The 25,942-nt window shown below is 47.5% G+C and overlaps 1 protein-coding gene across 6 annotated transcripts in view; it reads left to right on the top strand.

Annotated features, from left to right (window-relative positions):
• Window positions 1-25,942, top strand: part of TP63 (tumor protein p63) — a 154,495-nt gene that overhangs the window by 41,736 nt on the left and 86,817 nt on the right. For all 6 annotated transcript variants that reach the window (XM_038417176.2, XM_043492257.1, XM_043492258.1 and 3 more), the window contains exons 2-3: window positions 1,011-1,139; window positions 3,018-3,150. In XM_038417176.2, the coding sequence (XP_038273104.1) occupies window positions 1,066-1,139; window positions 3,018-3,150 (207 nt within the window). In that variant the 5' untranslated portion in view covers window positions 1,011-1,065. The remainder of the gene's footprint in view (window positions 1-1,010; window positions 1,140-3,017; window positions 3,151-25,942) is intronic.

Genomic DNA, 25,942 nt, shown 5'->3' with positions numbered 1-25,942 from the left:
GTCATGCTTAGTGCGCTGGATGGCTTTTACCATAGCTCTCTTACCTGTTGTCCGTAGGACCTTCACTTGAATGCCCCCTGCTAAACGGAAAGCCCATTGCTGGCCATTCAAGGTACTCTGTGCAAAAGCTTTGCTGTCCTCAGTGGAGTTGGGGCTGCTTAAATGTGTGATGAGTTTGGCTCTGAGAGAGCGAGTGTGTGTACTTTTGCATAGGAAATTGTTGTATTTTCTGTGTTTTGAGTGCTTTTTGTTAATGTAATCTTTAAACGTTTAATTTACTTGGGCTTCCTTTTTTCAGCAAGAAAAATGAGATTAAAACACCACTTTACATCTAATTTGAGCATGTTTGATCACAATTCTACAGTTAAAATTGCGAATAGCTCTAAAGTGGGAAAAGTACATATGCTTTTAAACCAAAAAATTGACTAAAGTTTTCTAAAAATCACCACTTTTGGCCCAAGATCAAAGCTACAGTATAATCATTTATTATTTACATAACAGTACCGCTTACGGGGCCCCGTTATACTAGGTCCTATGCAGACACCTGTTAGAGGCAGTCCCTGTGCCAAAGAGCTTACACTGTAAATAGACAAGACAGACAGATGCAAGAGTGGAAACAGAGGCAAGCTAACTTGTCCAAGGTCACACTGCAGGTCAGTGACGGAGATGGGAACAGAACCCAGATCTCCTGATTCCCAGCCCTGTACTCTGCCCCATTTAAGTGCAACATATTGCGGTGATCTATGTGAGGATGACACAAAGTTTGATTGTAAGATTCCATCTAATACAGAATTACTGTGGAGTGGGTGGCTGGGGGGTGTCTACCATAACATGAGGTGATCTAAGTCTCTCTCTTCTAAACACATCCCTAGTATCAGGGGCTGCAGGTTGTACAGCTATGAATGTTCCAGATGTTTAGTGTGTCTCTCTTTTTCACACAATCGTTTCTGTTGATGGGTTTCTTAGTAGTTTAATCGAGGATTCAATATCATCTATTTATTTATTGTAAGGTTTGTGGAAACTCCAGGCCATTTCTCCTGGACGGAGAGTTACTACCGATCCACCATGTCCCAGAGCTCGCAGACAAGAGAATTCCTCAGTCCAGAGGTTTTCCAGCACATCTGGGACTTCCTGGAACAGTAAGTACCAGCAGACAGATTGCTGCAGACGGGCATTTGGGGGGCAGGCTGTCAGTGCAGCTCAGAGAATTGGTGGTGTAGATTTCAGAGTCCTTTGTGTCTAGGTGACTGCTAGGGATCTAGCCAAGTCCTTGGTGACTCATGGTTACTGGGTGGCCGCTGGGGGCACTGAAGTGGGTCTCAATTTGGTTCATAGTGGACAGATGTCCATTTCACAGGTGGCATCCTTGACAGGCTCAGTAGAAAAGCTATGGACTGGTTGGACATGGGGACATGCTTTTCCCCCTTAGGGGAGGTTGAGAGAACAAATATGAAACAGATGTTAGTCACGATGTAAAGTCACGATGTAAATGTTAGTCAGATGTGAAGCACGGCTGGGAGATGCTCGGACACCATGGTGCTGAGTACAATATAAGAACTGGGAGGGAACAGAACTGGGGCACTATGCACCCTCAGGAGGGCAGGCATGTCTCATCAGGTCAGGGTTGAGGCAGGTTGATGTGGGAAGTTTGGGGCAATTGCTGGGCAGAGCTTACTTCAGTTCTTGCAGGAGCGACCTCAGCTTTTTTTTGCTGATCCAGGGTGGAAAATGTTTTTGGTGTCCTCCCCTCAGGCTTCCCCCAAACGGCCAAGGCACCCCAGAAAGCTGAGTGGCATGGTGATGTGGCTCCCCCTAGACGTTAGGGCCTAGGGTAACTGCCCTGCAGGACCCTCCTTAGGGAAAATGGTGCCCTGGGTGAACTTGTACCCCCCGTTGCACCCCTGGGCTTCCATCCATCCTCCCAGGCCCCGCTGCCTCCCCAGATTCCCCCTCTCATTCCCTGTTCCCTTTGGCCCTTGCTGCCTACCCCCTCCCCATTGCCCCAAGCTCCCTTCTGCAGCTTCGCACCCCAGGCCTGCCCACTCCTAGCCTCTTGACCTCGGCAATTGCTAGGGTTGCCCACTCTGACTGAAGCTATTCCAGGAGATTTTTTTCCCCCAAAGTGACCTAACGTCAATAATTGTACTGTACCTATTAAAATCTCCCAGATTGCTTTCAGTAGTCACTGGGAGATTGACACTGATTCCGGTAGACTTCCGGCCAATCTGGGAGGGCTGGCAACCCTAGCAGTTGCCCACCCATCCCGGCAGCCCTGCCACCCTGCTCATCTGCCCTGCCTACTAGATTTCTTGAAGTAAGCCCATCGGTAACGTCCACCTCGCCTCCCCTCTGACTCCTCCCCACAATGCGTCTCCTAACCTCTAGGTGCTGCGCTGTGGGGAGGGAAAGTCTGGGAGGACAAGGGGTGAGATTTCAAGGAGTTCCTGGTCTCGGCCAGGTTGGGAATGATGAGAACGTCCCTTTTCCCCCAGTATCGATCCTTTGGTCCTAACCGGCTCCAAGACCTGTGGAGAGGAGGGAAGGAAAAGTGAAGAGGTTTTAGTGAAACCTTCCAGGGAGATTTGGGTTGGACTTGGGTTTCATTGCCATGGGGCTTCTGCGGAATGAGGGAGGACTGTGTCCCCTTCTTGACACCCACTGTAAGCTGTAGCATGGTGAGAAGAAGGTTTAAATCCTCTCTTGCTGGCTTTGAGCTCCCTTATTTCCCCCAGTGGCTTGACAGATTTGCTGCTCATTGCTTGACTCCCCAGGCAAGTCCCTTCAGTCCCAGCCCAGTGGCTGCTATTAAGACTGTTGGCAAATACTCATGCTTTATCTAAGGGGTCCCTGCTTTCCACCATACTTGGCGTAGGGGTTCTCGGTGCTACCAGCTGGCAGACGCTTGCCTGTTGGGTGAAATTCTGGCCCCACTGAAGTCAAATGGGAGTTTTGCTGTCGACTTCAGTGGAGTTAGGATTTCGGTCATTGTTTTAATGACGCTCTTTTCTTCCTCTTAGGCCGATATGTTCAGTTCAGCCGATCAACTTGAATTTCATGGACGATACCTCAGACAATGGCCCTACAAACAAAATAGAGATCAGTATGGATTGCGTCCGGATGCAGGATGCGGATGGGAGCGACCCCATGTGGGTGAGTCTGTATAAGCCTTTGTGCTGGGCCCTGTCTATGCTGCGGCAATAGCCCTGGTTTTGAATGGTGGTGACAGGCCTGTGGTTAACCCTTGGAGGTGCTCGCCCTGTGAAAGGCCTCGCTCCCCAGCGCTGATCTCAGGAGCCAGTTCTCTGCACCTTGCCTGGTGGCCCTGCTGGTGGAGATGTTTGCAGTTGCGTTCTGTGGTGCCTCTGCTTTGAAGCATTGCTGAGCGAGGGGGGCAGAGTCTGGGACTGCAAATGGAAGGAAGGGCCAAGCAAAGCAGGTTTTGGAGGGATCAGAGAGGGAGCTCTCTGCAGCCCCTCATTCTTGCCCTCCTGGCCTTCCAGCCAGCTCCTGCCGCAGGCTCTCTCCCCTGCTTACAGTGCACTTATGTGGGCTGAGGGTTTAAACACTGGTGGCTGCCAGTATCCTGGCTACACTAGCGCTCCCGCTGGTGCCTTCACCAAGAGAGCAAGGCTAAAGGAGCGACGGCAGGAATTCTTTAACCGGACAAGCAGGGTAGTGCAGACACAGCCTGAAAACCTGGGTCCCTAGCCTGGTTATTGCTCCTCCCCTTCCCCCATCCGGACTAGCAAGAGTAATCGGCGATTCTGATGAGATTTAGCCACTACTGTGTTTCACCAGCACGTTTGGTGGTGACGTGCAGGGGAGGCCTTGGTGGTGGCTGGTTTATTTTGCCCTTGTTTCTTTCTCTTGGCAAGCGTTCTCGAGGCTGACTGTTCCATGTGTCGCTTTACAGGCTGGAGAGGGGGGTCATAGCATTTGCTGGCCGTGCCCAGCTCCTGCTTCTGCAGTCGTGCCGTCTCTTCTTGACTAGGACATTCTGTGCCAAAACTTTCCGCGCAAGCAGTTCCTTTTTTGTTACGTTGCAGCTTGGGTGGTTTTTTTTTCCCCCTGGACTTATGACTATTGCTAGAGTCAGCAGAACCAAGTTCTCCACCCCCTGTATTCCACCCACAGAATCCATAACAGTTAAGTCACAAGATCATTAGGATTCTTTTAGGTTAATCTTGCAGGTTTCTAGTGCTGCAGCAGTCCACTAAATAGTGGCCGATTTGCATCCTGGCAGTGACCATCGTGCTTGTAATTCAGAGGCATGAGTCAAGGACCACAGGGGTTTCCAGGCCTTGTCTGCTGCAGGTCTCGATGCTGGAAGGTAGAGGGATTGTCCCATTAGGGAGGGTACGTGTCACAAATCCCACATGGAAGGAGATCTTGCCTCCACCACCCACTAGGGGGGTAAAGTTTGGCTGTTTCCTTGAAAGGTTGCAGGGGCCTCAAAAGGTTGGACAGTTCTGATAAAATGGTGCCCTTAGAAAGTTCCTCCAATCTGAAAGTTTCTCCCTGTTCTATGGGGATTCCCCATCTATAAAATGGGAAATTTTGTAAGAACTAAGCTGGTGGAATCGCTTAAAAGCATCGCCTGTATCTTTGCCAGCTTCCCTCCCGCATCGGACTGGTTGAGTTCCTTGTGGCTTTGTTACAAAAGCCTGCGCAACTCTGCTTTCTGGTGCGGCGCTGCGTTAAGGTGACACTGCCCTAAGTCCTCCTTCCAAGCCTCCCTCTCCTGTGTGTTGGCTCACTGCAGCCCTTTGGAAAATCCTGTCTCCTGCTAGCTGAAGAGCGTTGCGATTGCTGTGCACAGTGCAGCCTTCGCTATGATTTGGTTTTCCTGTTTTGGGTGGCTTTGATCTCTCCACCCTTCAGGGCACATATTTTCCAAGCTGCACTTAGGGGCTGGGGTGTGTGATTTTTTCATTACTGTTAATGACTGTCACGGGGATACATCACAGCACAGAGCTTTGTTGACAAGCTGCTTAATGTAATTCCGTGTAACTTGGTGCGTGGCTGTTGGTTCAAGCCCTTTAAGTGCTGCGTGCCCCTGTGTTAATTTATTAATGTACCAGAGTCTTCCAGAAAAGGAGAACAACTCCTTCGTTCAATCAAGTGCTATACAAAAGGCTTTACAAAGGAAAAAATGCATCTCAGACCTGTGCAAATAGCCTAGTTTTAAAATAGGGAAAGTTCTTTCTCCCTCTCCCCCCCCCGTAAATTAGCAAACATCACTTGACGGGTGACAATGCCGCATTGCAGAGAACTTGGTGTTTGCTTTGCTGTTTCTGGGGCGTGCGGAGGCTGCAGCTTGCACTGGCAGAGAATGTGTAGCCTCGGGGCAGGTGTTTGCCATTGTTGTGTTTAATCTGAAATACCTTCTAACCCGGCATCTCCTCTCTTCCTGCAGATAGCTGCAGGGCAGTAGTTCTCCTAGCACCTGTCTCTAGCGTAACCTCGGCCATGTCACTTGAAGGCAGGAGGTGCTCTGTGCATCTGATCGGAGCGAAAGGGTTGAAGAGGGCAGATAAACACAAAGGAATGTTGTAGTAGTGAAGGTGCCATATGAGACTAAGCTTAAAACAGAGCAATCTTTAATATATTGTCTTATGGGAAGATAAAGGCCTGCTTTCTGGCTGCATCTAAGAGATTTAAACTGGGGCAAAGTAAATAGATAAGGGCTTATCCAAAGCCAACATCTTTCATTGACTTTCCGTGAGCTTCAGAGGAGGTTTCTTTCTTTCTTTCTTTCTTTGTTTCTTTCTCTCTCATGTAGCTTATTAGTTTTTACTCCAGTTAGAATTCTAAATTAGAAGCACCATCATAACACCCGGACTCTTGGGTACTGCAATAATTAAAAATCTTTCTTTTACTCAAGGCTTTCTGTCCAATTGGTTAAATGTGGGGTTTTTAAACCAGGGATAGGAACCCCGGAGCCCAAAAAGGGGCGGGGGGGGGGGAAATACAGTATAATAACTGCCCAGAGCTCTGCTGCTTTTAAAGTAGTCTGTCTCTAGTGCATGGGAGTATTACTCTTCGATATTGTTTTAAGGCGAATGACACCTCTGGTCTTGACAAGTTCGCTAAACAGACCTGCAGGCTGACTGTCCGCTCCTAGGGCTTTCTGTGCGGTCGCTGTGTCCCAGCAGATGGGCAAAGACTATTAGGATAGTTTAACAGAGCAGGGAGCTTTGCAGAAAGATACAAGGCCCTGCCTAATGGAGTTGCCCCTGTAAAGTAGGCACATGGCACGAGGTGTTCGGGTGCTAAATAGAGAGGGGTGGAGTAAGGGGCATCGTAATCCGATCATGTGGTTACTCCGGATAGCTGTGTGTCCACCTTTGTGGGGAAGTTACTAAAGAAATAAGCGACTTTTCCAATTTCACTAGAGAGGAAGGATGGTTCAGTGTTTAGGGCGCTGGCTGAAGTCCTGGGTTCAATTCCCTGCTGCGCTGTAGACATCCTGTGGGACCCTGGGCAAGTCGCTTACTCTCTCTGGGCCTCAGCCCCACAGTGTAAAATGGAGATTGTCGCTGTTCCCTAGCACACAGGGTGTGATGAGGATAAATCCGTTCAAGATGGCGAAGCACTTGGGTGCTATGGCAGTGGGCCCGTAATAAGTCCCTTCCATAGCCAGGGCATCCCAGAAATGTGGAGTTTTAAGGAGGGATTTAGATGAGAAAGGGGCTGGCTGCGCTGGTCCTGCTGAGATGCCACGCTTCAGACCTTTCTGAGCTTGAACGCTAAGTCTCCTCCCTGCTGTCCTGCTTCAAAACCAGCAGTAACTCCTCTGCTTGGGCATGATCAAGCTCCCTCTGAGACCAAGTCCTGCCCGTGGGGGCCACATCGGGGAATGTTTTGGGCAGAGGATGTGGATTCCTAGGTGCTAAAGCCAGAAGAGACTATTATGGTCATCCGGTCTGATGTTCTGCATTACATAAGCTAGAGAATTTCACACATGATTCCTGCATCCAACCCAGCACCTTGTGGCTGAACCAAAGCAGATCTGTAGAGAACAGAATTACAGAGGGGGCAAAAATTCTGACTTGGACTTTCCCACAGTTGGGACTTGTTTGTGTCCCATCTGTGAATGGAAAACAAGGGAGCAAGCCCTGTGTTGGTTTATGTCAGTCGGTTGCGTTTGTAATCTAGAAGGGAAACAGAAAATGGAGAGAGATAAGAGGGAAGAAGTTCTCTGTTCCCGGTGGCAGCTGGTTGAAAAGGAAGCGACATCTTTTCCCGTGGAACCCAGACTTCCCATTCTCCTGCTCTGTTTTACAGTAGAAATGCCGTGTTCTTGGCATGCTTTTTTCAGAGAGGCTGGTGACCAGGGCTCTGCTCAGATGAAAGGGAGCTGGAGGTGGCAGAGAGGGGAGCAGAGCAGGATTTAGGGGATTGGGTGTGAAATAACCCAGTAGCATCTCTTCCCTTTGCCCCCTTCTGTCTTGTGACTGGGTCCCTCACAAGCCCCAAAGGAAATGTCCTCCTTCCCACTGTGTTTCTGAGACCCACAACACACTTAGGTTGGGAAGTAACGTAGTGGAGCCAAAGCTTGACTTCCCAAGAGGGTAGGAGCGTGCGGGAATGGGGGGATGGGATTCACACTCTGCCAGGCATTCAGCGTGGATGGGTAAGCAGGGAGGATGCTTTGGCTGGTGGGTTGCCCACGTGTTTCATGTAGAGCAGAACGCTGTAGCCACCACCTCCTTCCATCTCCTGGGTCGAAAGCCTCCCCTGAGAGGAAAGGCTGTAGCTTGTGTTTCATCTGGACAAACCCGAGAGAACTGCTCTGGCATCGTTGCGTCATACCACCAGCACTCCTGCTACACAAGGTATCTCCTGTCAGTGGCTGCCTTGGTCTATTGCTAACGGCTAAGAGGGTCGTTCCACTAGCCCGCATGCTAGAGACCTGTCTCTCTTGGTGCTGAAGGCCCAGTTCGGATCTCTGCTGCTCACTGCGGTGGCTGGGCTCCTCATTACAATAGCCCCACAACCTGGCTGCACCTGGCAGGGACGTGAGAGTGCTGATCATAGGTTGGTGTCTCTTGGATGTAATGTTGCTCCTCCGGTCAATTGGCCGGTGGCGTGCTATCAGTGGCCTTTTGCTCTGATTTGTCACCATTTCAAGGAACTAGGAAACTTTATTTATAGACACAGACACATGACCAAATGCTTCTGAACTACAGCATCATGGGTGCTCTAGACCAGTGGCTCTCAACCTTTCCAGACTGCTGTACCCCTTTCAGGAGTCTGATTTGTCTTAAGTACCCCCAAATTTCACCTCACTTAAAAACCACTTGCTTACAAAATCAGACATAAAAATGCAAAGGTATCCCAGCACACTGTTACTAAAAATTGCTGACTTTCTCAGGTTTACCATATAATGATAAAATACATCAACTTGAATATACATATTCTACTTGCATTTCAGTGTATAGTATATAGAGCCATACAAACAAGTCGTTGTCTGTATGAAACTTTAGTGTGTCCTGACTTTGCTAGTGCTTTTTATGGAGGCTTTTGTAAAACTAGGCAAATATCTAGGTGAATTGATGTACCCTCTGGAAGACCTCCGTATACCCCCAGGTTGAGAACCACTGACCTAGACTATTGGGGAGCTCTCCAGCGGCTGGTAAACCATCCAGGTAATACCAGTCTCTCTCTGGAGAACTCCTCTAGAGAACTGTCTAGCACCAGTTTGTCATCTTTCTTTGAAACAGCTCACTCTTAACCTGGAAAAACTACCGTTTCCCCCACAGCCCTCGAACTGGGAATTGGCCAGGGGGGTCTCTTCGGAGGGCCCTGATAAACTCTACCCACTGGCAGCATGAGTTCTGTTTGAGGTGATGTAGCTGGGGAAGGTGAGTTTATGACTCCCTCTCCCTCCCTGCACATACCTTCCCTGCATGCCCCTAAGCTAGCCTTCCTCCTGCGCGGGCCCCTTGCCGAACCAGTTCAGCAGAATGCCTTTCTACCGACAGTCTTCTTGGTCAGAGCTTTCTTAGCGGGTTCAAAAAAAAATCCCTGTTTTTTAAATCCATCTTTCAGCCTCTGTGGAAACCAGGCTTTATTGCTGTCAGAATGTTCTCTGCTGGGCCTTTGTGCACGTGTTGTCAGCAGAGAAGTTTTTTTGCAATTCAGTACCTTGCATTGCGTAGTCCTGGACGGTGTGCTTGCACTGTACGTTCTGCCATACCTGCAACAAAGGGCTTGTCTATGCAGTAAGTAACTGCGCGGCAAGCCAAGGTGGGAATCCACAGCACGTCAGCTTCCTGCATAATAGCATCCCATGTGGATGTTGCTACAGGACAGTGAAAGTCGCAGACTGCGGCTTGCTCTTGGATAGCAAACTGTGCTCTGGGCTCTTTCGCATCCTGGCTTGCTGCGCAGTTATTCGCTGAGTAGACAAGCCCAAAGAGAACTGCTGCAAAACTCTCCTGGGATTTACCCTATAATAATAGGCCATCAGTTCCAGGGTCTTCACACAGTGGCCCATGCATCTTCCCTTCCCCTAGTCTTGCAACCTGTTCATATGGACTGTGATCCTGCCTAATTGCAATGCTGTATCACTGGTATAAGAGCAATCAGAAGACTGGTTAGCAAACTAATTGTAGGTGCACTGTGGGATTGTGGATGCAGCATGAGTAGGATTGTAGCCGTTAAAGAGGGATGAGGGGGATGTTTAAGTTGTTAGTAGTTTCAGGGTTAACACACATTCATCTCAATGAGAGCGGTTAACCCTCCTCCTAGAGATGGTTTCCTTCTCTGCAGACTCTCTCAGGCAGCAATAGAATCATAGAATTATAGAAGATGAGGGCTGGAAGAGACCTCAGGAGATCATCTAGTCCAGCCCCCTGCTCAAAACAGGACCAACCCCAGCTAAATCATCCCAGCCAGGGCTTTGTCAAGCCGGGCCTTAAGGATGGAGATTCTACCACCTCCCTAGGTAACCCATTCCAGTGCTTCACCACCCTCCTAGGGAAATAGTGTTTCATCAGTTCTTGTTTAGAAGGACGGGGCGGCCAACCTGAGCTGGAGAAGGAGCCAGAATTTAACAATTTACATTGCCAAAGAGCCACAGTAATAGGTCAGCAGCCCACCCCATTCCCAGCGCCTCCTGCCCACTGGCAGCCCTGCCGATCAGCACTTTCCCTTCCCTCCCCGCACCTCCCCATCAGCTGTTCTGTTCCGTGGCGTGCAGGAGGCTCTGGGGGGGGAGAGCGAGGGCACGGCAAGCTTAGGGGAGGGGGCGGGAAGGGGTGGAGTGGGGGCAGGGCCTGTGGCAGAGCCAGGGGTTGAGCAGTGAGCACCCCCTAGCACATTGGAAAGTTGGCGCCTGTAGCTCCAGCCCCAGAGTCGGTGCCTGTACAAGGAGTCGCATGTTAACGTCCAAGGAGCCGCATGTGGCTCCAGAACCACAGGTTGGCCACCCTGCATTAGGAACCCAAGAAGCTTAAAAGCTGAGAGTTTTGTGTTAAGTTCTAGCTCCTGTAGGAATTAGGTCTGCCAGAGGAGTACTGGTATGACATACTGCCGCTTACTGGTGCAGCCCACCTGGATTGATTTCTGAACGCGGCTGTTGATCAGTTTATGGCCCGCAGAAGCCCATATAATGATTATCAAAGCAAGATAAAATATACCTTTTATATTCCAGTTTAGGAACCACAGTCCAGGACCTGAGTCCCCTTTTGTCACTTGCTGTACAGACAAGTAACAAAGAAGCCAGTCTCTGCCCTACATGTCAGGCAGGGTTCAGGAGGCAACAGATACTTAACTTTAAGCATATGGACAATCCCAGTGACCTTAATGCAAGTTAAGCACGTGCTTTAAGTGCTTTGCAGGGTAAGAACTTTAGCAAGTGGAAGACTGAGGGCAGCTGACAGAGATGTGAAATTGAAGGGCAAAGGGGAGGTGGCTGTACGCAAAAAGGTAGCTGCATTCTAGGGGTAGCTGGCTAATACAAGACATACAACAATTGGCGCCGAGAGGCGTGGACTTAAACAATCAGGAGGCATGTCTGTATTGCAATAGTTGACTCATATGTGATGTGTGCTTCCAGAGGCAGCAATTGAAGCTGCTTCATCACAAAAGGGCACTGGAAGAGAAACGCATTATGTAGCAAGACCAGCACGATGGGTAGATGAATCCAGATGGCTTGTGTGGCCATCTTTTTCCATCCCTAAATATTCCGGAATTGACCACGGAAGGATAGATGGGAAGCTTGCAGACCGTTCAGACATTTGAGCAAACTTTTATTTGCACTGCTGTCTGTGTTCATGCATGAAAGGGTTTCTGAGGCTTGCCAAGTTTTTAATTCGTCTGCATGCAGATATATTTGTTTAGTGAAGGTTGAGATTATGCAAAAGTATTCCTGTAATGAGCAATCTTTTCCGCTTATTTTATTCATCTCTGGTGCCTGTGACCTCCCCTGCAACTCCTGTCTTGTTTTCAGTTGTATTTGTGAGCACTTCCCGTTCAGCCTTCGCATTTTAATCTTACTGAATGTTTATCTTCTGCAACATATGTACCTCCAAACTCTGCTGCTCACCAGGTTAGAAATGGGGTCACAGGTTCAAATCCAGAAAGGGTCAACTCAACCCCTTCTGAGGCAGATACATTGGGAACTAAGATTTTTTCCACTTTGCATGGACTCCAAAGCTTCAGTGGCGCTTTTGTTGTTGTTGTTGTTAAAATATGTTTGCAAAGTTTCCCTTCCTCCCATTACTGTCTGGCTGCTGCCCAGAATCAGCTGCATTTCTGTTTGTAAAGAGCTTTGGGGACGAAGGGTGCTCCTTAGGTGTAAAAATATTATTTTCCTGAAATCTTACTTTTTTTAATACCAATATCTTGAAAGTTTTATTCAGTCTTGAATGGCTTTGGATTTGACCTGGACCTAAAATTATAGTACTGGGTTCAGATCTACGGAATTCCTACCATGCTTCCTTTGGATGACTTTATGGATGCACCGAGTATTCCTTGTGTGGCATGTACAGTATTAGATGCTGAACAATAAAAATGTTACATCTGACTGCAAGCTCCTTGGGACAGGGACTGTCTTGTCTTTGTGTGTCCTGACTGCACCTAGCACCCTATGTGCTCTTCTGGAGTGCAAACAATCATAAATAAAACTAATTCCAGTTAGCCAAGAGCACCGTAGGTGTTCACCGTGCTTTACCCAGTTAAAGTAGCTGCCCTGGGGAGCTGAGAGTCTAATACAGTTGCATAAAATGAAGTAGGATTAAACATCAAAGAGAGAAGGGAGAGAAGATGGTGGGAACACAGCATTCAAAGCAATCCCTTATCTCCTCTTTGAGTAGGATGGGTTCAGAACATCCCTGGTGGATGTGGTTGGACAAGGTAATTTAGCTTTGCCAGTCTGGGGTCAGTATTGGAAGCGTGAGTTGAGTGCCCTCGCTCATCTTCTCTGGAGATTTGGAATTGATGGGAGTTGCTGTTCTAAGCAACCTAACATCCTGCTTCTATGCAAATAGCCTACCACAAAAGAAGCAACCACCCTCCAAAAAACTGATCTTCCTTCAGCAAGCAGGATAATCTCCAAAATTTTCCATGATGCTGCATGTGTTATGAAGCAATAACACTTACCATCTTCAGAGGGCACCACAAACATTAATTTAAAATGATATTGATCTGAAAGCTATGAGCTCGGGGTACTTTTGCTGCCAGTGACTGGAAACTAGCAAAGAGGAAGCTTATATTGTTCATATAAGAAACATAATATGTTGTTGTCTGTCCTGATTGGTAGGATCCATTCCCAGTTGTAAACATTGTTCCTCTTATTTCTCTTAAACAGTTTAACTGGGTTAGAGCCCTTAAGTAGTAAATACCTTAGTGGTTTGTCTGAGCTTCAGTTGCCTAAGTGTAGTAGTACACAAATATAAGTGGACTGCAGCCATCCTGTTTCTCCTATAGTTTTTCATTTGTTCATACTTACCTTGTAAGTTCATGTGGGGCTGGGGTGATGAACAAGATGCTTCCTCATCGCTAACCTTGAATTAGAATTTGCAACCCGCTTGCCCAAATCAGATTTCGTGTTCAAAAAGCTATATTGACATAACCCAAGTATGGCCAGAGCATGAGACCAGGCTCCTAGCTTTGGATCAGGGAATAGAAACAGGGTGTCCAGCCTTGCCCAGGACATAGGTTCATGGTGCAGTTGGTGTTTTATCCCTTTAGTCTATTTCATTGTTGTCCTGATCTCTAACGTACCCCACACCCCTGCTGTCTGTTTCCTTTCTCCCAGGGCTAGGCGAGGTTTTTCCTTGCCACTTTTTAATGGAGATTCTGTTTTGAACCGTTGGGATCTTTCTTGTGCCCCCTGAGGTTGTTGAGGCAGTAGTGAGAAATGTATCTGCACTGCAAGAATCCTAATTTGCTAGAGCTCCTGCTCCATGTCATCTGTGCTCTGCCAGTTGTCAGCTGCACCTACTTTGTTCCTGTTCCACGTTCCACATAGTGCCCGGTGCATGGCTTGACCTCCCTGAGCACTTCTGCAAGGCACCCTCCCTGTCTTCGTTTAAGCATCTCTTGGAAACCCCGCTCCACCCATTCTGCCAGACGTGAATCTAATTCACTTGTATTGTTCTTTTAATCTCTGTTTTGTGTACCCTTCCATCTGCCCTGAGTGTGAGATCCTTGGGGTGCAAGGACTCCTTGAGTGTTTGGCAAGCATCTCTCGCATATTGGTAGGGCCCTACCAAATTCACAGTCCGTTTCGGTCGATTTCACGCTCCTAGGATTTTAAAAATTATAAATTTCATTATTTCAGCTATTTAAATCTGAAAGGTCATGGTGTTGTAATTGTAGGGCTTCTGACCCAAAAAGGAGTTGTGGGGGTGGGATGGGGTCACAAGGTTGTGGCATTGCTACCCTTACTTCTGCGCTGTTGCTGGTGGGTGGTGCTGCCTTCAGAGCTTGGCTGCTGGCCGGGAGCGCAGCGCAGAAGGAAGGATGGCACGGTACGGTATTGCCACCTTTACTTCTGAGTTGCTGCCTGCAGAGCTGGGCCCTCGGTCAGCAGCCGCTGTCCTCTGGCCGCCCAGTGCTTAAGGCAGCACGGAAGGAAGGGTGGCAATACCGTGACCCCCCTAAAATAACCTTACAACCCCCCCCCCCGCAACCCTCTCTTGGGTCAGGACCATCAGTTTGAGAAACTCTGGTCTCCCCTGTGAAATCTGTGTAGTATAGGATAAAAGCGCGCACAGAACCAGATTTCACAGTCCATGATGTGTGACATTTCATGGCTGTGAATTTGATAGGTCCCCACATATTGGGCCCAGGGGCCTATTTATAGTAGAGCCCAATGTCCATCTCCCTGTGCTAATGCAGGTTTTTTCTCTATATGGAACCTTACACCCCCCAAAGAGTTCATCTAAACTTCCATTTGCTTGCATGGTCAGTCATGTTCCGTTCTGCGTGTTGAGTGCTGCGTTCTTTCCTCCGCTATTTCAGAAGGAGACTGCTAAGCTTGTCCTGTCACTACTTCACAACAGTGAATTTGGTAACATTTAAATTAACTAGGGAGCAAATTAAGATGGCAATGGCAGGGATGATAAATCAGTCAGTGTCAGGAGTAGATTAAGGAGCGATTGTGGCTTGTACTAGTTCAACCAGCTCTGAGGGACTCCTTCGTTTCGGAGCACCTGCAGTGAAATCTAAACCTGCCTGTAGGAAAAAGCATTTTCCATTGATGGGCATGTAATCGCATTAGCTTTAAAATATGGATACTAACGCATTGCAGAAGATGAGTATGTGAACACCATCGTCTGTTTTGCTATATGCTGGTACGCTAACAAAAGCTTCATCTTGCATGTCTGGGATGAATGAAACTAAAGGAATAAAGTAAAATGAAAACGGACATTGACACAAAGTGGACTTAGTTAAATTAAACTAATTATGGGGAGAAAATGGGAGAAAAAAAATTCTCCTGGGTTTGGCCTTTCTCCTGGGATGGCCTCCTGTTAAAGAATTGAAAATAGGGATTGAACTTTGAATATTATTTTATAATAGTACCTATAGCGTCCTAGATGTTTTCCTAATGGAGCTGAAGGCGCAGTCTCTGCACTGAGGAGCACAGCATTCAAGGACAGACAGAGGTCTGTGTAATCCAGGGGACAGAGCACAGATTTGGGAATTGAGACCTGTTCCCACCTCTGCAGCTGACTTGCTGTGTTGGCCGTTGGCAAGTCACTTCTCCTCTTTGTGCCCATGTCCCTGCTCGTTCCTTTTGGCTCGTCTATTTCGGTGGTTGTAAGTTCTCCAGGGCAGACGCTTGCTCTGATGAGATGAGGTTGTACAGTGTCTGGCACGGTGGGGGTCCTAGGCTTGGCACTGTGGTAATACAGCACATGAGAGTGGGTGAGCGCGGGTGTGGGCCAGTATTTGCAAAGTGAGGCTAAGTTAGTATATTTATGCTCTGACTGAAGCCATAGTGATAAAATACGCTTCCTGGATGCCCTCTTGCTATTTGTATTCCAACAACCCCTGGAGTGGCTCTGGGCAGGGCCCCCTTGCTGTGTTGAGACTTTACACTGTAAGGAGAGAACAGAAGACAATCTGTGGATACGATAATCAGATTGGGGGGTGAATACCTGGTAACAGTGAGATGGTTTCAATGAGTGTAATAAGCACGAAAAGCTCCATAGACTTCAGCGGGGCCAGGTTCAAGAGAAAAGGGGCATACTGCAGCTGGGAGCATGCATCCCAGTGTGGGTAGACAGAAGTGCTAGCTCCGCTCTAGCTAGCGCACTAAAAATAGCCGTGTAGCCAGGGTGCCTGGGCGGGGCTCGGGTTAGCTGGCTGAGTACAAACCCACCTGCCTGCTCCCCAGCTGCAGCGCAGACATATCCAAAGACACTAAAATCATTGCAGCCGATGACAAATGACTGGTTTGCAGAAAATTGGCCAACCAGAGGGCACTGGTTAAAAACGAATCCATTACCAGAACTTTTATATCAGCTGTGCATTTCCTGTAAGTAATCTGTAACTCATCCTGCCCTCACTCTCCTGGCTTCCCCTTATCTTGTATAAGTGACACCCTGATGCTTATGTAAGAGAGAACCTGGCCTTGTCAACAGTTACTCTTTATTTTTAATAAACAAAACCAAACCAAAGAACTTTCTCTAATCCATCACCATCCTCTGCTCTGCCTTCTTTCCCTTTGTTTAGATTATCCTTTTTTTATCCTCAGCAAGAACCTGCATCTCATGGCACGACATATATCAGTACCATTTGTACAGCAGTCTTTTGTGTACATCAGGGAGGCTCTTGTGAGAGTCACTGGTACAGCATAACTGCTCATGAGAGGTGTGGCTTGAATGGGAAAAATCTCAGCCTTGCAACTTTGAAATGATAGGATTGTTTCCCTTTTCCCAAAGGGCCTGACACATCATTCCATGTCTGCAGGGGGAGTGTGGTTTAATGGTTAGTGCAGGCTGGGAAGTCAGTTGACCTGGATGCTCGTCAGCCACAGACTTAATCATAGAATCATAGAATCATAGAATATCAGGGTTGGAAGGGACCCCAGAAGGTCATCTAGTCCAACCCCCTGCTCAAAGCAGGACCAAGTCCCAGTTAAATCATCCCAGCTAGGGCTTTGTCAAGCCTGACCTTAAAAACCTCTAAGGAAGGAGATTCTACCACCTCCCTAGGTAACGCATTCCAGTGTTTCACCACCCTCTTAGTGAAAAAGTTTTTCCTAATATCCAATCTAAACCTCCCCCATTGCAACTTGAGACCATTACTCCTCGTTCTGTCATCTGCTACCATTGAGAACAGTCTAGAGCCATCCTCTTTGAAACCCCCTTTCAGGTAGTTGAAAGCAGCTATCAAATCCCCCCTCATTCTTCTCTTCTGCAGACTAAACAATCCCAGCTCCCTCAGCCTCTCCTCATAAGTCATGTGCTCTAGACCCCTAATCATTTTCGTTGCCCTTCGTTGTACTCTTTCCAATTTATCCACATCCTTCCTGTAGTGTGGGGCCCAAAACTGGACACAGTACTCCAGATGAGGCCTCACCAGTGTCGAATAGAGGGGAACGATCACGTCCCTCGATCTGCTCGCTATGCCCCTACTTATACAACCCAAAATGCCATTGGCCTTCTTGGCAACAAGGGCACACTGCTGACTCATATCCAGCTTCTCGTCCACTGTCACCCCTAGGTCCTTTTCCGCAGAACTGCTGCCGAGCCATTCGGTCCCTAGTCTGTAGCGGTGCATTGGATTCTTCCATCCTAAGTGCAGGACCCTGCATTTATCCTTATTGAACCTCATTAGATTTCTTTTGGCCCAATCCTCCAATTTGTCTAGGTCCTTCTGTATCCTATCCCTCCCCTCCAGCGTATCTACCACTCCTCCCAGTTTAGTATCATCCGCAAATTTGCTGAGAGTGCAATCCACACCATCCTCCAGATCATTTATGAAGATATTGAACAAAACGGGCCCCAGGACCGACCCCTGGGGCACTCCACTTGACACCGGCTGCCAACTAGACATGGAGCCATTGATCACTACCCGTTGAGCCCGACAATCTAGCCAGCTTTCTACCCACCTTATAGTGCATTCATCCAGCCCATACTTCCTTAACTTGCTGACAAGAATGCTGTGGGAGACCGTGTCAAAAGCTTTGCTAAAGTCAAGAAACAATACATCCACTGCTTTCCCTTCATCCACAGAACCAGTAATCTCATCATAAAAGGCGATTAGATTAGTCAGGCATGACCTTCCCTTGGTGAATCCATGCTGACTGTTCCTGATCACTTTCCTCTCCTCTAAGTGCTTCAGGATTGATTCTTTGAGGACCTGCTCCATGATTTTTCCAGGGACTGAGGTGAGGCTGACCGGCCTGTAGTTCCCAGGATCCTCCTTCTTCCCTTTTTAAAGATGGGCACTACATTAGCCTTTTTCCAGTCATCCGGGACTTCCCCCGTTCGCCACGAGTTTTCAAAGATAATGGCCAAGGGCTCTGCAATCACAGCCGCCAATTCCTTCAGCACTCTCGGATGCAATTCGTCCGGCCCCATGGACTTGTGCACGTCCAGCTTTTCTAAATAGTCCCTAACCACCTCTATCTCTACAGAGGGCTGGCCATCTCTTCCCCATTTTGTGTTGCCCAGCACAGCAGTCTGGGAGCTGACCTTGTTAGTGAAAACAGAGGCAAAAAAAGCATTGAGTACATTAGCTTTTTCCACATCCTCTGTCACTAGCTTGCCTCCCTCATTCAGTAAGGGGCCCACACTTTCCTTGGCTTTCTTCTTGTTGCCAACATACCTGAAGAAACCCTTCTTGTTACTCTTGACATCTCTTGCTAGCTGCAGCTCCAGGTGCGATTTGGCCCTCCTGATATCTTTCCTACATGCCCGAGCAATATTTTTATACTCTTCCCTGGTCATATGTCCAAGCTTCCACTTCTTGTAAGCTTCTTTTTTATGTTTAAGATCCGCTAGGATTTCACCATTAAGCCAAGCTGGTCGCCTGCCATATTTACTATTCTTTCGACTCATCGGGATGGTTTGTCCCTGTAACCTCAACAGGGATTCCTTGAAATACAGCCAGCTCTCCTGGACTCCCTTCCCTTTCATGTTAGTCCCCCAGGGGATCCTGGCCATCTGTTCCCTGAGGGAGTCAAAGTCTGCTTTCCTGAAGTCCAGGGTCCGTATCCTGCTGCTTACCTTTCTTCCCTGCGTCAGGATCCTGAACTCAACCAACTCATGGTCACTGCCTCCCAGATTCCCATCCACTTTTGCTTCCCCCACTAATTCTACCCGGTTTGTGAGCAGCAGGTCAAGGAAAGCGCTCCCCCTAGTTGGCTCCCCTAGCACTTGCACCAGGAAATTGTCCCCTACGCTTTCCAAAAACTTCCTGGATTGTCTATGCACCGCTGTATTGCTCTCCCAGCAGATATCAGGAAAATTAAAGTCACCCATGAGAATCAGGGCATGCGATCTAGTAGCTTCCGTGAGTTGCCGGAAGAAAGCCTCATCCACCTCATCCCCCTGGTCCGGTGGTCTATAGCAGACTCCCACCATGACATCACTCTTGTTGCACACACTTCTAAACTTAATCCAGAGACACTCAGGTTTTTCCACAGTTTCGTACCGGAGCTCTGAGCAGTCATACTGCTCCCTTACATACAGTGCTACTCCCCCACCTTTTCTGCCCTGCCTGTCCTTCCTGAACAGTTTATAACCATCCATGACTGTACTCCAGTCATGTGAGTTATCCCACCAAGTCTCTGTTATTCCAATCACGTCATAATTCCTTGACATCACCAGGACCTCCAGTTCTCCCTGCTTGTTTCCAAGGCTTTGTGCATTTGTATATAAGCACTTGAGATAACCTGTTGATCGCCCCTCATTCCCAGTATGAGGCAGGAGCCCTCCCCTCACAGACCTTCCTGCCTGTGCTTCCTCCCGGTATCCCGCTTTCCCACTTACCTCAGGGCTTTGGTCTCCTTCCCCCGGTGAACCTAGTTTAAAGCCCTCCTCACTAGGTTAGCCAGCCTGCTGGCAAAGATGTTCTTCCCTCTCTTCGTAAGATGGAGCCCGTCTCTGCCCAGCACTCCTCCTTCATGGAACACCATCCCATGGTCAAAGAATCCAAAGCCTTCTCTCCGACACCACCTGCGTAGCCATTCGTTGACCTCCACGATTCGACGGTCCCTACCCAGGCCTTTTCCTTCCACGGGGAGGATGGACGAGAACACCACTTGCGCCTCCAACTCCTTTATCCTTCTTCCCAGAGCCACATAGTCCGCAGTGATCCGCTCAAGGTCATTCTTGGCAGTATCATTGGTGCCCACGTGGAGAAGCAGGAAGGGGTAGCGATCCGAGGGCTTGATGAGTCTCGGCAGTCTCTCCGTCACATCACGAATCTTAGCCCCTGGCAAGCAGCAGACTTCTCGGTTTTCCCGGTCAGGGCGGCAGATAGATGACTCAGTCCCCCGGAGGAGAGAGTCCCCGACCACCACCACCCGCCTTCTCCTCTTGGGAGTGGTGGTCGTGGAACCCCCAACCTCAGGACATCGCATCTCATGCCTCCCAACCAGCGGAGTCTCCTTCCGCTTTCTCCCCCCAGACATATCATCTGGTCCACTCTCCGCATTGGTACCTGTGGAGAGAACATGAAAGCGGTTAGTTACCTGTGTCTGTGTTACTGGAACCCGGACATTCCGCTTACCTCTTCTGGAGGTCACATGTTGCCAAGCTTCTTCACTGGCCTCTTGGCTCCTCTGTGCAACCTGCTCTACATCTTTAGAGCTTTGTGCCCCTAGAAGGCTATCCTGAGTTTGGTCCAGAAAATCCTCAGTCTCTCGTATACAACGCAGGGTCGTTACCTGTTGCTCCAGACCTTCAATCTTCTCTTCCAATATGGAGACCAGCTTGCACTTTGTACAGACAAAGTCGCTTCTGTCCTGGGGAAGAAAGACAAACATGGCACATCCAGTGCAGGTCACAACAGCTGAATTCCCCCCTTCCATATCACCTACCTACTACGGAGCTTTCTCAGAGACGTTGGCAAGATGTAAGCCTCACTGGGCTCACTCCAGGCGAACTCCCAGGCAAACTCCTGCTGTGAGCTGCTCTGCTGTCCCCGCTGCTCCGCTGGTTCGCTGCCGCTCAGCTGGTTCGCGAGGCTCTGGCTATTTTCAAACAGCCAGGCTTCCCTGACGCAAATGTGTGACCTTTGGCAAGTCCATTAGCTTCTCTGTTTCCATTCTCCGCCATCTGCAAAATAATTGCCTAGCTTACAGCAACGCTGGATACTTAATGCATTAAATGTTTGCGGAGCACTTTGAAATCTTCAGATGAAAGACGTGACCGGGCGCCAAGTATGATTACTGCAGTGGCAAAACTGCTGCTGCTGTCTTGGAGGCTTTGCCTGCAGATTTGCTCGACAGTTTGGCCACAAAAGCCTATTTCAGCAAAAAATAGGCTTTATTTCCACACCATCGCTCTCACAACCTTTTTAAAAGTTCCATAGACTTGTGGTGTTTTCTGTGCAGTGAAAGCCTGCTACAATTTTCTGGTCAGCTTGCTTGCAAAGATCTTTGTTCTCACCATGGACTTGCTATCCTTTCAGTCATGATACACTACTTAGAGACTGTTTTTAAAAGAATTTAGCATGGCAGTGCTTTGATTTATTTGCACAAAAATCAAGGAATAATATGAATGTCAGAAATAGAATACAAGTAATGCTTTCTGTTGATTAAATTCTGGGTACTATCCAGTTACGCCAATTACAGTCGTATATTGCACGGTTGTAGGTACTGTATGTAACATAAGCCTGTGTCACTCAGGTATGGTTACTATTTAGTACTATCTGCCATGGGCCCTGTAGTGGTCCCAGTGGGAGCAGGCTCCATTTCCAAGCCTTGTCACTGCAGAAAAGGGGGCTGGAGGTTTTTTGATTGTGCAGGGAAATGGAAAGGAACGAAGACCTTGCGTAATCTTGGCTGTGTAATTGAGTCGTTCAAGAGGAGTGTCTTGCTCCTTATTAAAAAGGGCTCAACAGCTGTAGAGCAGCCTCCTCAGGGGTTGAGCCTACCCTTCCTAAACCAATATTGCAAATCTGTTGTGAAGGAACTGGTTTTGTTTCACAATTTTCCCCTCTGCAGTGTTATCTCCCAACACGATCCCATTAACACTCTAATTAGCCCTTGAGGCATTCTGTGGAGATACCAGACTGTAACAGCTCAAATAGGCAGCGTGTGCAGATGTTTACCCATGGTCAGAGGGCAGGCCTGTTGTGACAGCCAATTGGGGAAAGCGTACTGCTTTAGGGAGGGAAAGCTGAGAGATCCTGTGGATGTAAACCGGTTGCAGAACTACTTTACCTTCAGTGAATCTCAATTTTTCCTCTTTTATTTGAGCATAAGCTTTCGTGAGCTACAGCTCACTTCATCGGATATTGCTCACGAAAGCTAATGCTCAAATAAATTTGTTAGTCTCTAAGGTGCCACAAGTACTCCTTTTCTGTTTGCAAATACAGACTAACACGGCTGCTACTCTGAAACCAGTTTTTCCTCTGCAATTTGCAAAAGTGATTGTGTGCTGCAGGTTGCCAGTGAAGTGCAGTTTGAGATTTTGTGAAGGGAGGAAGGATTGGTCTGACTTTTTTTTTTTTTTTTTTTTTTTTTTAATTTTAAAGACTTGGGGACATACTGCTTGCTTGAAATCTAGTCAGTTTTCAAAACAGCTTTAAAAGCAGTCTTGCCTATTACACCTACCCCTAACCCCTTAGTCCCCCTACCAAATCTTGTGTCCATAAACCCCATTTTCCTGTCATCCAGTTGTGTTCTCTCCCCTGATGCTGTGGGGGAAGACACACATGCTTAAGGAGAATTGACTGCGGTGAAACTGACTGTACGCCAAGTTCTGTCAAGTGCACCAATGGAATAAAATGGAGAGTGGCTTCCTCTAATCTCTTTGAACTGTAGCCATTGCAGGTCCTGATCTTACAGCTTCTTGTTTGGGCCCAGCAGCCTGTCCACGTATGTAGCCCTACTGAAAAGAGTCTACTTGTGTGCCGAAAGTTGCAAGATCAGAAGACACTAGAGGGTAACACTAGACGATAAAGTGCTTTCTCACAAAGGTGTAATCTTTCTGTAGTTGATTAGGTCTTTTTTAAAAAAACAAAACACAACTTAAAGAAAAAAAATCTTTGGGTTACTCGTATTGCCTTACCTCAGAGGTTTTCAACCAGTGGTCCATGGCCCCTGGGAGTCTGCAGACTATACCTAAGATTTCCAAGGGGTCTGCATCTCTTTTTTGAAATTTTTTTAGGGGTCCACAGCTGAGAATGCATCCGATGAAGTGAGCTGTAGCTCATGAAAGCTTATGCTCAAATAAATTTGTTAGTCTCTAAGATGCCACAAGTACTCCTGTTCTTTTTGCGGATACAGACTAACATGGCTGCTACTCTGAAACCTGAGAAAAGGTTGAAAACCACTGCCTTAGGTGGAGATATTTCTCTTATGCTTTATGCTGTTTCTTTACTTTTTGCTCTTCAACTTAGCTTGAACATTGAAAATAAATTGATTGGCTTTGCGTCTGTTTCTAATAAGTTTCACTTCTCAGTTTGCATTTGTATAGTAGGATAGATACATACTTACAAGAAAATTTTCACTGGGGAAGAAAACCTGTGAAAATATTTCATAACTTTTTAGTTCCTCCACCCCCCAACTATTTAATGGTGTCTCTCATTTTAAGCATTCAGCAGTGATCCAAAGGAGGTAACAAACCAATGTAGTTTATTTTTTCCTTCCTTTATCTAAACCTGCATTTGTAAATGCTGCTGAGCTGAGCTGGTTTTACCATTCTCCTGAAGGGCTTATCCACATGCTGGTTTGTGAAATTAAGTGGGGAGGTGTGAGTAGTTTTTGCTTTGATCTGCAGGAAGTTCATGCTGAGCCACCTAATAGGCGCACACGTACACACACAAACACACCCCTGCTACAAGAACTTGCATAATCATTTAATTGTATTGTCATCAGGCTTCTGAGACTTGTCTGTGACACTTGCCATTGTGGCTGAAAGCACTATCACTTTAGACTTCAGGAGGAGATAATGCTACAGTGAAGTCTGATTCTTAACAACAACAGTGTTATAATCCACTCCATGCTATCTGGACAGTAGGGAAACAGGAGAACTTGAATGAAGAGTTTGACTTGGCTGATGTCACATTTGCTTCCGATGAAGTGAGCTGTAGCTCACGAAAGCTTATGCTCAAATAAATTTGTTAATCTCTAAGGTGCCACAAGTACTCCTTTTCTTTTTGCCAATACAGACTAACACGGCTGCTACTCTGAAACCTTGCTTCAGAAGGTTATACATTCACATGCAGTACCAGGACTCTGGCTTTAATAATGAAGCTGTGCAGTGTGCAATAAAGCTAGAAGCAGTGTACTTTGGATGACGTGTTAAATCAAGGTCTCTTCTGAATATAAGAAAAGGAGTACTTGTGGCACCTTAGAGACTAACAAATAAATTTTAGTCTCCGAGGTGCCACAAGTACTCCTTTTCTTTTTGCGAATACAGACTAACACGGCTGCTACTCTGAAACCTGTCTTCTGAATATGCGTATTGTGTCCATCCAGGTAAAATGGCTTCAGATGCTTTCTAGAAAGATCAAGGAATGATGCTGTCTGTATTCCAGCTGAACTGTCAAAAGTGACTAGTGCAGGTTTTTGCGCCAAAGTTTTGGGATACCCAGCCTGAGACCCCTTATAGGATCCTGACTTTCAGAGGGTGGATGATTTGGCACTTTTTGAGAATTGGGCTCACTTAAGGTGTCAAGTTGAACATCCACAAACTGAAGTGCTAAAATCACATCACTTCTGAAAGCTTAGCTCAGCCTCTTTGGCACTTTGGGTTTCCCCACCCCCCCACAAAAGAACAGATAAACTGGAGCAAAAAACCAAAGTATTGAACAAGAATATTCTGACCTTAACACACAGAACATCTCCCCTTGAAAATCCCTCTAGAAAGCTGTGGTCTGTAGGTAATTTTAGACTTCCCCCACAACCCCCCAGTTAGTTCTGCACAGCCAACAAGGGATACAGGAGGTTATGCTGTATTCCGTTCGGTCTCCTGCATTGCATTAAAATGGTCCACTTGATTCAGATTTCAGGAGGTTTATTTCTAATGATAACTTGAGGCAAAATGATCAAGCCTTGATCTTTCACTGCTTGGGGGCAGGGGAAGGGGGTACAAGCTGCCAGCTTAAGGAAAAAGCGGGGGTGGGAGGGAAGCATCCTGTAACTTGAGCGTATTTTATCTGAAGCAGTGAAACCATAAACATGACATCCCCACAATGCTGTGTGTGAAACACTTTTCTGACTGCAGCCATTCTGTCCCAAGGTAGATAAGCATGTATGTCCTATGGTTACAGTTTGAGGCCCTGACTCACTGTCATATTTGTGCATTCCATGTGACTCATGGGGTTTGCCTCATGCCACAGTGGTGTGTGTCTGCTTTTGTCACCTGCTGACTCTTACCTTCCCCTGAAGCAGTGCAGAGAGGGGTGTATGTCCAGCTGTTCCTCTGTGACAGCTGTGCAGAGGAGACTTCTCCCCCAGTGCTGTCGGAGCCAGTGCATGTGTGGGGGACGCAGTGCTGACTAGCCAATGCCATATATTTGTGCTGTATCTTATATGCCCAGAAGAACTGTAGGCAGCTGTGGATACCTTACATTACCTGTAGGTAAATCCAGAGCTGACTATATCTCGGAGTTGTACAAATGAAGTGCAGCTGTCTGTAGAGTGGAACATAGCTGCTGTTGAATAGCTCACAGGAACACTAAATAAACGACCCAGAACATTGGGGAACAAGGAGAGAATGGTTTGGGATCAACAGGGCTAAAATGAGGGTGGTCTTGAGTGACAGGCTGTGCCTGTGGCACCCCTCTGTTACTCCTGGACTCTCTCTTCCTAGAAAGACTTTGTCCCTCTTCACTATTGCCAGGTTCTGAGAACACATCACATTCTGCTAATCTGCAAAGGGGTGTATGTGTGGGACCCGTTTGCACCCGTATTCATATAGGCAATGAAGTACTTTTCAGTGTTTCTCACTCCCCCCCCACACACACCACCCGATGATTGGAATTGATGAGGTGTCTGAGGCTGGGTGATTCTCCCAAAGACATGCACAGAATTAGTGGTGGAGTTGGGAATAGAAACAGTTTCCTAAACCAGCCACTAGACAATACTTAAGCACTCAGTGCTTACCTAATGGTTAGCTCTCCTGTATCTGTTACTGAACAGTACCGGATACTTCAGACAAAGAATACAATCTCTCCATAAGCCATGGAGCCAGTCTTGCAGTCCTGTTTGGAATCCTTTACCCTCCTCACATACGCTCCTGCTGGTTGTTCTCTCAAGCCTTGAAGCATGAGGTTTGACTTCAGTGTGAGCAGTCGCAGC

This window comes from Dermochelys coriacea, chromosome 9 (genome assembly GCF_009764565.3).
Source record: "Dermochelys coriacea isolate rDerCor1 chromosome 9, rDerCor1.pri.v4, whole genome shotgun sequence".
In the NCBI taxonomy this organism is placed as follows: domain Eukaryota; kingdom Metazoa; phylum Chordata; order Testudines; family Dermochelyidae; genus Dermochelys; species Dermochelys coriacea.
This window is presented reverse-complemented; position numbering and strand designations above follow the sequence as displayed.